The following is a 15,624-nucleotide window of genomic DNA, read 5'->3' as shown; positions in this document are numbered from 1 at the left end:
TATTTTCAAAATGGTCATAATTTATTTCCATTGAGTAGCAACGTACAGTCAGTTCTCAGTCTGCATTGGAGAAGCCTCAGGTTCACATCGTGGGATCCATCTGGCGGCTGCCTTCATCCGCTCAGAGCTCAGCGCTGCCCTGCTGAGGAGGCAGCTGCCCCAGATGCTGCTTTGGTTTCTCATTCTTACAAAGGCAGCTGCTTTATTTCCCTATTCAGAATGCGTCCAGTTGGCAAAGACCTGAAAACTTTGCATTTTTGGGAAGGAAATGGTTTCTGTTAAACAGGCTACAGGTACAAGTTTTGGTGAGGCAGTTTTCCCTGCTAGAATAAGTTAGGGGAGTGTGTTATGCAAAAAAAGATTTAGTGAAAGCAGCGTATTTCAGGGTACATTCATGTACATATTGAAATTTTTCTATGAAAAGCAGCTTTACATATGTAAGTATACATGAAGAGTGCATTGTTACTGCAGAAAACGAAGAGGAGCCTGTATGATAGGTGTTCCTTACTCTGGTCAACTTTTCTTTGCCTGAGTAAAAAACATAGGAGGAAAACAAGAAGAAATGACTGTTTGGTGTGTCAGTCTCAACCCCCCTTTAATATGATTGAGAAGCAGCACATACTGTACATGTTAAATGGGCACTGTAAAAGAAAATGCTTGGAACAAGAGGGTGGGATTGCCATTCAGCATAGGCAGGTTAATCAGAGCAGAGTGCTTTCCTCCTGAATTCAGCTCGTGGCAAAACCCCACCGAGCCAGGAGGGTCAGGAGGAAGGATGTTTAAAACGACGGCTGGCAGCCAGCCACACACCAGCAGCATCGACCCAAAATCCGCCACTGGGTTCTGTGTCTGAGGGCTGGTTGTGCCAGAACGAGATTTTCTGATCCAGGGAGCTCCCTGTGTCACTCCGGATGCTCCTGTGAGTGGCGCTGGAAGAGGTGGCCATTGGGATGTTTGCTGTGCAGGCTCTGCACGTCCACAGGAACCTGCCTCAGGTGCTGCAGACCAGAGCTGCTCCCCTGCTGCTGTGGAAGGTGGGCCGGGCGCCCTGCCTGCAGTGCGTGGCCAAGGCCTTCAGCCATGGCGCCGGGTGCTGGGGAGAGCTGCGTGCTGTGCGGGGCAGAGCCTGGAAATGGGCAACAGATGCGCAGAGGATTGCAGCAGCTCCTCCCAGCTGATGCTCAGATGTCCCATAACAGCAGTTCTCAGGGTGCTTTTGTTGTGGGAATCTTCCTCCTCCTGGTAAATGGCATCACGTTCAATGCTTCTTTTCAAGGCCTTGTTTTACATGACAGCCGTCTGTTGTTCAGCTGCCATGTTCCCTTCAAGTATGTGACCCCGGCAGTAACCTGCAGCACCCCTCTGTCCTTTGCAGTTAAATCAAACTGCAGTGAATGGCATCTTGATCAGAAGTGACAGCACGAATGCTAAGCACATTTTCAGTAGCTTATAAGTGAAATACGTATCTGACTTATAGAAAAGACAGCTGCTAAAGTTCTTCTAGAAAGACACGTTGGTTGGTAAAGGAGAAGAAAACCCACACTTGCGACATCATCTCTTGAGGTCAGCAAGCAGCAGCACAGAAAGCCCCCACATGTATGTGACAGCAGGCTGTGTCCACACAGCTGACAAGGCTGGAGAGGAGCAAGCTTTCGATTCTGACTTGTTGCAGGGGTCAGACCGTGGGCACAGATATATCCTAACCTAAGTCTTGCACTAAGAAATATATTGAAACTTGTCCTGGGCTCGAATGCTGAGCATCGTGGCAGCAGTCTGCCAAAGCACAGAAACAAAGATGCTTTCACATCAGCTTAAAGGCTCCCTCAGCGTGTCAGGAGTAAGGCTGGTGTGAGGACAGGCTGAAGGACCGGGTGCTAAAAGTGTATTGAAGTACCCGTCACTGAAGTGTTGTTTCTTGGTTCCAGTTTGTGTGACTGGTGACTGGGGAGGCCTCAGTGATTTTGTACTTGTAAATAACTCGTCTCTGTGCAAACACTGGAATCTAAACTGTGCTAGCTAGCTCTTGTGCAGGCAGATGCCTTTACAGAAGCTGAAGAAGGCTGTATTGCCAAACTGAAGCAGCATTCCCAAAGAATGCAAGTGAACACTGGGAGGCAGTAAGCAGAGCTCCCTAGAAGCTGAAGCACCAGACGTTGTTGCTGCAGGCAGAAGTGAAGTGGACAAACCTGAGATGCCACAATAACATGCAGTTATTGAATACACATCATATGAGTGAATTTAGTTTTTGTTATGCAAGTTTCTCACTGTTCCTGGAGGAAGGCAGAGCTGAGAGTTGCCTGCTGGGACACCTCACAGCTTACACTGCGTGCTGTATTGCATCGGGAGCTTGAGGCTGCTGGTGCTGTTCTGCGCAGTGAGCATCGTTTGTGTGTGTGTGGAAGAGCAGTAGGGAGTTGTGTCAAATGCAACATGCAAAGCAAGGGCGGTGCTCTTGGAAATCCAGCTCTAAACTGGTAATTCTGTAGCACCTGTGTCCGCTTCTCTTGCTATTTGTTGCTTTCAATGAAATGAACCATTCCGAGCATTTCTGATTTTGGCTAGGAAATAGGGGTGAAATGGCATGATGAACTCTGAACTCACTGAACCTCTCCCTTACTTCACTGTGAGTCATAGTTTTTACTGAAGTCTCTCCATCCGTGAAAACACTGGATAGCAAAGCTCGTTGGCTGTGATATGGAGAGGTTCTTTGGTCTTCCTTTTGCAGCTGCCCTCCCTAAAGTAATGGCAAGTCTTTATCAGTAACTCGAAGTAGAGGCAGTGTACAAAACGACACCAGCCTTCAGCCTTCCTGGAGCTCTCCTCATGGGGAGAAGGTGGTGGTTGTCTCTGTCTCCATGGCAAAGGAGAACCTCTTGCTCTCACGGCAGGACGACAGCTGCCAGAGGCGCTCCTGGCTCAGGCAGCCCAGCTCCTTCAGGAGCTTGAAGAGGTCGTTGCGGAATTTGACGCCTATGAAGGCGTAGAGGAAGGGATTGAGGCAGCATCGGAAGCAGGCTAGAGTGTAGGTCACATCATCTGCCATGTCAAGCTTCTTGCTCTGCTCGCATGAGCTGGTGTTGTTGAAGACTGAGATGGTCTTGGCCAGCATGACGCCATTGTAGGGCAGCTGGAAGACGACGAAGACGATGACCACCGCAATGATCACCTTGATGGCTTTGTTCTTCTCGAAGTTTCGGGCCTGGAGTAACGTTTTGATAATGATGAGGTAGCAGACAGACATGACCGCCAGGGGAATCAAGAAGCCAAAAACCATCTGGGACACTTTGATGCCAGTGTTGAAAGTCTGCAAGTCGTTAGCAATGATGGAGCACCGGGGGTGGCTGTCGTAGTTATTTACACCGCTGTGAACCAGCTCGGGGATTGAGAGAACGAAGGCCAGGAGCCAAATGAGGATGCACGTGACTTTGCTAATGAATATCATTCGGGGGCGGAAGCGGTGGGCCGAGGCAGCCTGAACAATGGCGAAGTACCTGTCGATGCTGATGGACAGCAGGAGCAGCATCCCGCTGAAGAAGCTCATTTTGCAGATGCAGTAGACTGCTTTGCAGGCAAATTCTCCAAAACACCAGAACGTGGCTGCACTCGTGGCCCAAAATGGGAGGGTCAGCAGGAACAGGATGTCTGCCAGGGCCAGGTTCAGCAAGTAGATGTCTGTCATGGTCTTTAGCCGCTTGAAGTAGATGTAGGTGAGCATCACCAGCCCGTTTCCCAGCAGCCCCGTGAAGCAGATGAGGGAGTACATGGCTGGGAGGAAGGCGGCACGGAAATCACGGACTTCCTTCTTCTCACACAGGATCTCAAACATGTTGTAGTCAATGGTGGTGTTGGCGTCGTAGTCGTCAGTGACGTTGTTCCCAGCACAGAACTAGAACAGGGAAGGAACAAAGCCATTGAGACAGGTACTGCACCGCCCCTGGCCCTCAGTGTTTTCCAGCGGGGGACTGATGTCAGCCTGTACAGCAGCAGCACCCAGCCGTGGCCAGGGATGTCCTAGGGAGCAGAGTTGTCTCATGGCTGACAGTGTGGATAAATACGTGGGGTTTGGGTTTCTTGGGGGCTCATCATGGGAATTCAGCAAGAAAAGTTAGTGTGCAATCAGTATAACACCTGAAACTCTGGAATGCATGGCTGTTATCCAGAATGCATCAGGACCCAAACACAGCGTTATGTACACGGTCAGCTGTTAGATGAAATGGAAAAATAACACAGCCTTTGGTGTTCTCCTTCTCTCAGAAAAAACTTCCTCCTGACTGAGTCTACTTGTTTGGCATTCTCTAGCTTCAGTTCACCTCCCTTCCCCATCTGAGATACTCCTGTTGCTCACATGCACTTCTCATGGCAGTGCCAGGAGCTGCTCACGGCCATCAGCACCCTGGCATTGCAAGCACTGGGGTTCCCACAGCTCCCTGCCCTTCTACTCCCTGCTCCCACCAGGGCTGAGCCTGCAGGCGGCAGGGCTGCGCACAAAGGGCTCTGCTGGAAGGCAAAGCCGGAGCCTCCCTGCCTCCCTCGGCTGTTGTTTCTGCTGAGCGAATAGAGGTGTCAATGAAACTGCAAGGAAACGCGGCCAGCAAAGCAGGAAATGGTTGCGGTGCTGACATGGACGGGTTGCTGGCATCTCATTCACAGCCCCTGCCCCGATTTCAGTTCTGATTATTCTTGTTTCATCTTCCTACACTGCCACGCTCAGCAGAGCAGACTGAGCCTGCGGTGGCTCTGCCCTGCTTTCCGTGAGCCATTGCTCTCCAGAACCTTCTCCCCATTGCTCGGAGATGAAAGGTTTCCCCTGGATACCTCTGCCCTTATCACCAATCTCTCAGCACGCTCCGTCTCAGGCAGGCCTGGCTTTCACCACATCCTGCATGCAATCTGGAGGCACGCCGCCAGAAGTGAAAGGGGAAAGCAGACTGCAGGCCTCGCGGAGCCTCAGGGAGCCCGAGCCGGGGACGGTGGCGTGGTTGAGGCTGCTGCTGTGGTTGCAGGAGCGTGAGTGCTGGGGGCCGGCCTGCAGGTCAGGAGCGGGTCACAGCGTTGGGCTCCTCCTTGCTGCTTCACACGGGCTCTGAGCAGGAGAACGTGGAGGAGGGCGCCTGCTTTGCCTGGGTGCATCGGCCCTTCAGGACCAACGCCGGTCAAAGCGCAGTGCTGGGTCCGGGAGCTGGGAACACCTGCAGGAACACTGTGTGCGGTGCTTGGTTCTTTACTGCACACACTGCTGTGAGGATGGGACTCGGTTCTAACAGTCGAGACTGCCTTAAGATCTGTTTATCCTGCTGTTTTTGTTCTTTCGTTGATCTCATCCCTTTCGTTTGCTTTCCCTCTGGTTTTAGCTCTGCTCTCACCGCCCACCTCTGGGTGCTGGGTTATGAGTGTGAGCAGCCGTGTGTCCCACAGATCTCTCCGGGGCTGTGGGTGGCTGTTTTGCCTGTTTCTGAGATCTCTCTTCACCCACAACACAAATGCAGCTGCATTTCAACAACATTGTTTTCAACATCTTACCTGAAAAATTAGAGGAAGGCTGAAAGCAAGGGTGACCTTCAGCTGTTTACCTAAGGAAGAAGAAGACACCGTGTTAGCAGTCAGGTTGGGATTTCTGCTTGAAAAGCAGAGGTAGCACACTTGGCTGTGGCATTCTGAACTCTGCAAAGCTCCCTGCAGCTGCACAGACAGAAAAGGCGATGAAGATGCTCACAGGACAACCCGGGGTCGTGCACCAAGCCACTGTCAGAGCACTGATTGAGTCTTGGAAGCCCGGCCTCTGCAGCCTCATCTGATGGCTGAAGACAATTAGCGCAGTGTAACCATTTTTACTGCAGACTTCATTCTCTTTCCTCCTCACCCCCCAAGCTGACAGCTTCATGCTCCTGGAGGGTGCAGCCAGCAGCCCGTCTCCTGAGCTCTGAGCTGAGGGTGAAGCACACTCAGTGTGTGCAAACACAGCTGTGAGTGCAGTCAGTTTGGCACGGCTGTTCCTGGCAGCGTGCTGACCGGACTGCAGATCAGGAAGGCTCTGCTCCCTGCTGAAGTACGGAGCCGAAGCTGGCTGAAATTTATTGCTTGTCTAAATGTCAGAGCTGGCTTCTGCTGCCTTTGGATGTGGAGATGCAGCACGCTGTCAGCTGGGAGGAAAATTAAATTCAGAGCCAGATGTGAGAGCAATCTCAGACAAACAGCTCTTCCTGCTGTGGTTAGTAGAGACATAGAGGCCAGTGAAAGCTTTCTCTTGTCTCTATTTAAAGCACATGCCAGCATCTACCTCAGGCAGTTGTGACCGAAAATTGCTGAAGCTAGGAGGCAACCTGGCAGCTGTGAGCTGTGTCTGCCTGGATGTGTGGCACTGAACTCTGTGATCTCTGAGGGTCTCCTCCAGCTCAGAGTTCTGCCACTGTCTGCACGGCACAAGGCAGCCCCCCGTGCTGCAGCCCCTGCCTCCTGTGATCACCTGCTCTGGGATTGCTGAGCAGGGCCCACCCTCAGGCAGGAGATGCCTCTGGCTGTGGCTGCCCGTTTCCTCTGGTGCTGTTGTCCTCACAGATGAGCATTTGTTCAGAAGTCTGGCTGAACCCTTTGCCCCTCGGTGCTCAGCAGCCGCACGCACAGCTCTGCTCTGGATTGCTGTTTGCTGCTTCAGAGCTCCTTCACACCCTTCCCAGCTCTGCCGGTTCCTGTGCTGGTGCTGCACCGGACCAGGAGAATGCACTGGAAGCCCAAACTGCTGAAACCCTCTGCCTGTGTTTAATCAGCCTCGGGTGCCTGGGTTGCTGGCACGGGGTCACTGCCCCGGCAAAAACACAGTTGGTGCCAAGCAATGCTCTCCACCAAGCTTCTGGCTTCCCAGGGAATGGGATGGGGCTCATGCCTGCTGGTGGTGCTGCTACCTCTGCTGGCCGTCGTTTTTGGGAGCTGGGGCCTCAGAGATGATGAACTCCTAGAGGCTGTGTGGAAGGGAGGCAGAGAAGAGCCGCTGGTCCCCATGGCGAGGACACCTGAATCCGCCTCCCTCCTGACCCATGCAGGGAGCACAGCCTGCCTCCTGGTTCCACGCTGGTGCAGCAGCACTGCATGCTTGTCCAGGAGCAGCAGCGCCTTCCCCTGCATCTCCCCTCCCCAGTGCCTGTACCCAGTCCGGCCCCTGGCCCACCTGATGGGCACAAATGCACAGCAGTGGAGAGCTGCCTTTTTTGTACCAGCATCACCCTTTGAGGTGCCTAACAGAAATAGAGCTGATAACAAAGTGACTCAACTAACGATCTGCAAACAGATCACCCAGGTATCATTCCTTTGAAGAGCTTCACTTTTTTTTCCTCAGCTGCTGTTTCACATATCTTAAATGTCAGATGATTTTCAGTATAAAAAGGCTTGCACTTTCCATCCCCTCACCCCAGCTTACGCATTTGCAAAGGCAAAAGGGGCAGTGTGGGTCCTTGAGTCACCACTTTCACATTAAGGATGGGACTCATTTCTTGGTGCTGTGCTTGCAGGAGCCTGGGGCAGGGCGGGAGGGAGAGGAGCAGAAGCAAATGGGCTGTAGAGAGGAAATGAGGCCCACTTTGGAGTTTAATGGGCAGTTTTAGGTAGCTGTACGTTTTCTGGCCTCTGGCAGTTCTCAGCTGTGGGTTTTTTCGTAAAGTTTCGTTCCTCAAAATATTAAGAAAAAAACCCCTTCAAAAGTCCCTGTAACAGTTGGAGCAGCAACCTCCCTTCTCAAGATTCAGCCAACTCAGTGCAGTGAGTCAGGACGTGCCCCCAGCCCCCAGACAGCCCCCACCTCCCTCGGCAGCGCTGCACTGCTGCAGCCCTCAGGAGCACATTGCCCTGCTGCAATGAGAACGGAGGGGGAAAGAACTGCTCTGTGCAGAGGGGAGCGGGCAGCTCAGCACTGCATCCATCAGATGAACTGCGAGGAGATGGCGGCCCCGGCTCAGTGCAGGGCTGCAGCTGGTCTGCATGCACAGGGCGAGAGCAGGAGGGGAGCAAACCTGCTCTGTTAAACCCTCGTGGGCAAAGGATCTTTTGTTCCTGGTGGCCAGGACTGTGAAGTGCAGGTTTGAGCCTCAAGCAGCTCAGCGCACGTGTGGGCAGTGAGCGACGTCCCGCCGAGATCTCTACCCGTATTCGGGTTTCTGGTGCCTCTTCACCATCACTATCGTTGGCTTTTGGGGAAAGAACCGGATATTTCTGAGAAGGATTAATCATACTTAAACAATAGAATGACTTTTGGCAGTTAACAGCTCAGTGCCAGTTTCCCCCTTCTTTCCCCCCTACTTCTCACTGCAGACAGGAAAGATGGGCCGAAGGGAGGGTAGCAGAACCGTGTTGCACGGTTTGTTTCATGCACTCACAGATCTCAGTCAGACACGTTGATGATCTGTTTCCACCCCTCTTAGGAAACTGAGATTCAAGAAGCAGAATAAACAGAGATAAGTAAACTGCAGAGGCTCACATAGGAGAGAGGATCGGCTCGGCTGCTACCTGCTCAGCAGCAGTGCTGCACATCCCCAGCCAGGCCTGCAGGGCGCTGGTGTGAGCTGGCAAAGTGTGAGAGGTGCAAGGAGCAGACATGAGCCTCGTGCTGCCGTGCTGCCGGGAACACAGCGTGCCAAAGAGCAGCGCCTCGCTCCCATGGCAGGGTGCTCTGCTGCAGTGCAGACCCACGCTGTGCCCCAGCTCAGGCTGCTCCAGGTGCAGGCAAATGCAAAGCCCGATTTTTGCACTGGTTCAAGATTTGGTGGCTGCAGTGAAGATATTCAGTCACACAAATTTCAATAAGCGAGGAGGTTTAGCCAAGAGGAAACTCCCATCCCTTGATTTATCCATGGGAGCGTAACATTACCAAGGAGATGGAAGGTCTTTTAAAGAAACATGAGAAAAAGATAGGAATGGCATGGGAAGAACTCGCTTTTGGACAGCAGAGCCTCCTCGAAATTCCCCCAGGCTGCCCTTTTTTTATGGCTTGGAAGCAAATTGACCTGAGATTTGTGAGATTTGTGCTCTTTGTCTTCTTGTGGAGAAGATGGTTTGGGCTGAGTCCTCTCGTTCAGAGCACACAGAAGGAAAATTAAACCCTTTTATATTGAATAATCTTAAAATGCTTCATCCCTGTGCCCCAGGGCATGGATTTGGGCATTCTCCCTGTTAATAAAGACGCAGATGAAGGCAGGGCAGGTACTCACCGCCGTCCATGGTCTTGTTTCTAACAGCCAAAGTCACGGTGCTGCTGAGAGCATCGTCTGCACAGCGCAGCCTGGGTGTGCGCCAGCTGCTGCCTGAGCCCCTCTTCGGGAAACGGCCTTTTATACTTCCTGCACCTCAGCAAGAGCCCAGTGACGTGCTGACAGTCAGACCCTCCTCCTCCTCGTGCTCTCGGATCGCTGTGCTGCTCCCTGTGCTCCCTGCATGCACTCATGCTCAGGTCCTTCCTCAGCGCGCTCTGAGGGCTGCACGCGTCCACGCGCTCCATGCCGAGAGCTCACGGAGCGAAGCAGCTCCTGCATTTGCACTTGGAATGTGGCAAAGGGACGGGAGCAGGGTTTCCACAGCACAGCCTGCTTCGTCACTCAGAACGCGGTGCTGCAGGAAACAGGGAAGTTTCCCATTTCCACTCAGCCCTTTCTAGGAAAGGTGTCCACCCACCACACGACAGCCGTCCCATTGCGCAGCCCTTCTGCCTGTCCGCATCAGCAGCCCCCAGGCAAGTGGGCTTCCCCACCTCTTTCTGCTTTCTGGTGGTTTTGCTGTACCATCTGCTGAGGCTCGGCGCACGCCGCCTTCCTCTAAGAGGTTTTGCACATCTGCAGTCCTGTGCCTTCCCCGGCATCACGCTGCTGCAGAGGTCTGAGCTCAGCGGAGCCCGGGAGGAGCTCACACTGCAGGGATTCACTTTGGCTCATCCCATTCCTGAGGGCAGTGGCTCAGTGTCACTCAGTGGCTGTTTGTGGCTGTTTGAGCTGGATGCCGCTTCTTGGAACTGCTCTTCTGACAGGTAGAAACATAACCAGAGAAATAAGAAAAGGAAACCCTGTCCTGCCTACATTGTACTGCAGCTGATGTACAGATAACGTGCTCTGCAGCAAACTGAATCCAGCAGCCGTTGTCAGAACCCACGCTGGGCAGCCGGTGTCCAGCTCTGAGCAGTGCCTGCCTCGTGATCCGAGCAGCATCCTGCCAACCAGCGTGGGTTTCACATGGGGTTTGTTCACAGGGAGCAGGGGAATTGCAGCAGTGTAACTGGGACAGACACCAACACTCAGGTAGCTTCCCACAGCAGAATCCAGCTGTCTGCACATCCCAGCCAAGAACAACTCTTCTCAGCACTGGAGCCCCACAGCCCCTGCAAGTCTGGGGCACTGAGGAGGGCTGACATGATGTCCTTTCGTGTAGTTTAGCACAGAAAGACCTGAAGATGGGGTTCTGAATAAATGTGTATGCATATTAGAATGAAGATACGGTAATGGTTAACCACAGCTAAAACAGGACCTCACTAGAATCTGAGTTTTATTTAAGAGTAACCCTAAAGCTGCTGAGCACTTGCTGCCATGCCTTCGAGACTAACTGCCTCAGCTTGAAGCAGAACCTCACCTCCCAGCTCCTAAGCCCCAGTTAAGCACATCAGCAGTCACAGATCACTCGGGGGTCTCCCAGGCTTCAGCTGCAGCCCCTCCCCAGCCCTGTGCCCACCCGGCTCTCACTGCAGTCCCCCCTCAGCATTTCCTTCCTAGGAGGCCGATCCCACTGCGGTCCTTCCCTCATCCTGGCGTCCTCCCCAGCCCTCCACCCCACATGGAGTGCCAGACCCACACGGACTCACTGCAGCTCAGGCACCTGACAGCTGTCACCCCTTTATTTGGCTTTGCAGGAGGTCGCCTGCAGTTTCCCTGCCCCACACATACATCCCTGCCTGCAGCATGGAGCTCCGTGATCCTGGAGGTCCCTTCCAACCCATGGCACTCTATTATTCTACAATCCCTGGCTTTTCAGTGCACTCTCTTGCGTCTTATCTGCAGGCAGGTGCCGCTCACACCCCGGTGACTTTTTATTGCTCTATTTTCCTTTTGTTCATCAGCTATCCTAGCAGGTACGCTGCCTTTGAGAGCTGCACCTTCAAACCACTTCCGCCAATAAGGACGAGAGATGAAAGGCTTCCCTCCAGCACCGGCAGAATACCCAGAAGAGCTGGGCGTGGGGCGTCGTGCTGCTCCGCGCTGCCTGCACAGCAACGCGCTGCCGGCTGCACGAACTGCCCTGGGAGCCGGGAGGGGGGGCGCCATGTGGCTGCGCTGCATCTCCAGAGCCGCAGTGGCGATGGAGCACTGAGAGGCGCGGGGCGGCTCACAGCTCCTTTCCCTCTGTGTGCAAAGCCCCGGTGCCCGAACCAACTCAAGCAAAGCGTTCATTGTAAGCATTTCCAGTTCTGTGAGGAAAACAATCCGCTTTTTCTTACGACGCTGAATCTTCTCGTACGGTCTTGTCTTTGCAGTCTATTTCACGCCTCTGTGACTTTCTTTGACGTCCCCCCTTTCACGTGTGCATCCCACGAGCTGCCCTTACAGGAGTGTGATCCTGCTTGAGCAACGCGGGGTCTCTGAGGCCCAGGCCCGACAGGCACACAGCGCTGTTTGCTCACCGCAGTGCATTCGTTACTCCGATGTTCAATAGCTATTAGAAAAAAGAGAAAAAGACGTTCTGGTCTTAGGTGAGAACCTAGATTGGCGACAGCTGCACTGCAAGAACAGCAGAAATTGGTGATAAAAGTCACGAGTGAGAAGTCAGAGTGTCAGAGCTGCACGGGGGTTCATCAGCACGACCTCAGGAGACAGCGGAGTTCCTTTGGGTGAACTGCAGTGAAAACTGACCTTGTGACAAATCTCAGCTGCACACAGAATCATCCACACGAACCCCCCGGCCTGGCTGGAGCTGCTGGCAGCTTCAGGTGAACAAACTGAGCGGAGCATCAATGCCTCCCTTTGCTCTCTGCTGCGCTGGCAATCTGCTCTACAGCATGGAAGAGTTTGTCCCACTGCTGCAGGATGCTGGAGTCGCCCAGACAGGAGCAATGGTGGCTTAAGGGTGAATGTCACTCATGTGCCCGCTTCCCACTGATGTCCCTCTTACGTTGCGGTGGGACCTCGACATTTGCTGTTTGCAGTGCCTGGCTTGGGATCTCCTACCTCCAGCCCTGCCTCATGCCCAGACACCCCCTCACATCTTGAGTTACTGAGCTGGGGGATGTGTGGGGAAGGTTCATGCGGTGCAGTCAGTAAGTTTACTCTGGAGAGGGCTTTTAGGGTTTTCTTCAAGCAAACAAAATAGGAGAAGTGAAATTTTAAGTAAATTCCTGACATTAAGAGCAGTACTGAGCTGGGATTCCACGCTGAGAGGAGTTCTGAGAGTGGTTTTAGGGGATGCCCTGAAAAAACAGATAAAAACGAATCTTGTGATTATCATCTCACTGTGAGGTTATTATAAGATTCTTATCCACCCAGAAGAGGAAGCAATCTGCACAGCAGGCAGGTTTGCCTCGGGGCACACAGCTGCCCCTGCTGCCTGCTGGTCAGCCACAGCAGGGAAGGAACACGCATGGTGACGCTGGGAATTCACCTTCCTCACGCCTGCGTCACAGCGTGATGCTGTTTGTTTCCACAGAACAAAAAACTGTTGACCAGTTCAGCATCTGCTCTGCACACTGGCAGCTTCCTCACCCTGCAGTCCAGGAATTGAGCTGAGAGCAGAAGCACCCAGAGATGCAAACAAAAGGGGAGAGATCTGGTTGGCATCTCTGGTTTGCAGCTGAGATGTGAAGGAGGAGACGGGCGGTCGCTGCCCCACACGTCACCAAACCCCTCTGGGTCAGGGCCGGGTGCTGCCTGCAGATCTGCTCCTTTTGGCCACCAAGTTCATTTGCAGCTGAAGGGGTCTGTGGTGAACAAACAGATCCTTTATGGCCTGAAGTAACATGAAACGGAGACAGATGGTCATGTGTGAATGATAGGAAAGGCAGGGACTAAGAAGCAGCAGGAAGATACCCATGGACACTATGGGTACCAGGGTGGGGAAGGTGCGTGACTGCTGGTTTTGACTGGAGAGAGTTATGAAGCATTCCCTGAACTTTGCTCCTGCTCAGATTGGGAGCTGCCAGCACCTTCCTGGAGGATATCAAACACCAGTGGGCAGGGGAACATTCCACGAGAGGAAGAGGTGCAGTTGGGTCTCTTAGAAGAACTGAGAAAGGTGAAGTGCCACCATCTGCTCATGCAGAGAGCATCCTTCCCATAGCCTGTATGACCACCTTCCATGCATGGGGTTGAACGCTTGCAGCAGATTGGGTATGGAACGGGGAACAACAATCCTGCCAGCGGCTTCCCTGAGAAGAGCTGAGCCAGGTGTGCATCACATACATGACAGGGTAAGAAAGCATTTGCTGATCTGCTCTGCTCTGCTGTTACAGCTCGCATCCGACCTTTCCCCTATTGCAGAATTGATGCCTGCATTAAAACACATCTTTCTTATTGTTATTTTTTTTAAGTAGAGATGATTTACAAAGAACAAAATGAACCTGTGTACAGAAATTCTGGGCTTCTGTAAGTGGAGCTGTACGTGACAGTTTACAACCCAGTATGATACCATCCCAATAACTGCAAAACCACTTCAAAAAAAAACCAACAAAACACGAAACCCAACGACCGTGAAAAACACACACACACACACACACGCGTTAAAGAAGGAACCGAGAACAACAACAGCGCGATCAGAGCAAGCTCTGTGCCTTCAGCCGCCGCTCTCCTGCGGCTCTCAGCGCAGCGCACACAGCGCAGCCCCGCAGCCCTCGAGGAGCCGCACCGTCGGTGCCGCACTGGGGCAGATTTCACACCCAGCGATGAGCAGCGCCGGCTCTCCGCGTTCAAACCTCGGTCGGCAGCTGCGGCTCCCGCTGCCCGGCGCTGTGACGCAGCTCCGCATCCCAACCCGGCGCATCGCGGCGCCCCCTGCTGGCAGCGCGGAGCGGCCCCGGCTCTTAGCGGCAGCGAACGGGGAGCTTTTCCTCCCGTTCCGCAAAGCCCGGTGCGAGGTGCCGTCGCTCCAGAGGGGTTCGCAAAGCTCGGATTTGGTTGCAGCGGAGCAATTCGCGTCCTTGGCCTGGCTGCCCACCGAGCTGCGTGCAGCGCTGCGCTGCGCTGCTCTGAGCGGCTCCTCATCTCCCCCCCTCCCCGGCGGTGCCGTTCGCTTCGCTCTGACGTTTTATCCCCCTAAAGCAGCGCCGGTCCATTCTGTTCTTTCCTGCTGTAGGGACAATCCTTTCTGCAAGCAGAGCTCCCACGGCCGAGTCCTGGTTTTGCTGGAAGCAGATGAGCCTTGCAGGGCTGTTCCGTGCGATGCACAGGTAATATTTTGTTAAACTCCTGCTCGGTGGTAATTCGGGTGCACAGAGATCCTTGGGTCTCAATAGGAACAGCTCTGATGTTGGGTTGCTTTTGAAAAAGTCTCGAGAGGACTCCCAAGGGTTTCAACACCTGAACACCTTCCAGCCGTTACCCTTTGGGTCTGCTTTGTGCCACGTAACCTTTAGGTCAGCTTTGTAGGTCAGAAGGTTTTGGGGTGGCAATGATTCCTAATTACATTAATGCAGGGGAAAGAGAAAACAAAGAACTTTTTTTTTTTTTTTTTTATTTTTTTTTTAACCCAGGCTTCTTAAGTCGCTTTATTTTTTTTATGGTGAGATAAAAGCATATTTTTGAGAACTACAGAAGAGAACCTTTGCCTTCTTCATTTTACCTACAGAGCAAACCCAGCAGCAAAGTGCAGAGCAGCAGCTATGGCAGAGGTCAAACAGCGTGAGTCAGCCCCAGCAAAGCCCACATTCTCTTGAAGGGAAAAACAAAGTGCAGAAAACAACTCCCTCGCCACGTTGTCACGTTTTGGATTTGTCGCCCCGTTTCCTTGTGGGTCCCCTGTGTGTGGGGGGGGAACAACACCCGCCCACTGCCAGCACCCACACGGCAGCTCTGCGTCCCACCATGGGAGCAGCGCCGCAGCTGCACAGCAGGGCTCTGTGAGCCTGCACCCGAACCCCAAACGAAGTGCATGAAACAGGGAGAGGGCGGGCAGAGGACGGCCCCGAGCTCAGCAGCGGCAGTTCGGTGCTTGATCTGTTCGTGCTCCTCGTGCGGGGTTTCATGTCTGGCTGAGGGCTCTGGTGGTGTGCCGTTCCATCAGGAGGCCCGTTCAGCTGCCGTGTGCCCGAGCCCTCGGCCGCCAGCTGACGGGAGGTGCGGGGCCGACATCGGGCTGCTGGGCGCTGAGCCCGAGCGCATCCTTAAGGAGTGCGGGGCGAGAAGGGGCTCCTGCAGGAGGGCAGCAAAGGAGCGCGGTTTGGTGGCAGCTCGGTGCTGCGCCTCCCGGTGTCTCCTCGGCACCCCGCGCTCCCCTTTGCAGTCCCGGCTCTTTTCACTGCTTCTCTGCAGCCGGACGGGGGCAGCGCTCCATCAGGGCCCCGTCGGGCTCCTCTCCCTTCCCGATGCTCGCACCTCGTGCGGACACGTCCTGCCCCGGGCTCCGCAGCTCTGCCCACCGCTCAGAGTTTCAGACTCCACACGTCGGGCATTCGTT

At 53.7% G+C, this 15,624-nt stretch overlaps 1 protein-coding gene across 1 annotated transcript; it reads right to left on the bottom strand.

The window, feature by feature from the left end:
• Window positions 1-9,893, bottom strand: CCR7 (C-C motif chemokine receptor 7). The gene is made up of 3 exons (XM_048927136.1): window positions 9,195-9,893; window positions 5,521-5,570; window positions 1-3,886 (listed from the first exon to the last, which is right to left on the bottom strand). The coding sequence occupies exons 1-3, from the start codon at window positions 9,202-9,204 to the stop codon at window positions 2,822-2,824; spliced, it is 1,125 nt and encodes a 374-aa protein (XP_048783093.1). The 5' UTR covers window positions 9,205-9,893; the 3' UTR covers window positions 1-2,821.
• Window positions 9,894-15,624: the final 5,731 nt, after the last annotated feature.

Source organism: Lagopus muta, chromosome 25, assembly GCF_023343835.1.
Source record: "Lagopus muta isolate bLagMut1 chromosome 25, bLagMut1 primary, whole genome shotgun sequence".
In the NCBI taxonomy this organism is placed as follows: Eukaryota; Metazoa; Chordata; class Aves; order Galliformes; family Phasianidae; genus Lagopus; species Lagopus muta.
Note: the sequence above shows the minus strand (reverse complement) of the source record. Positions and strands in the feature narration are given on the sequence as shown.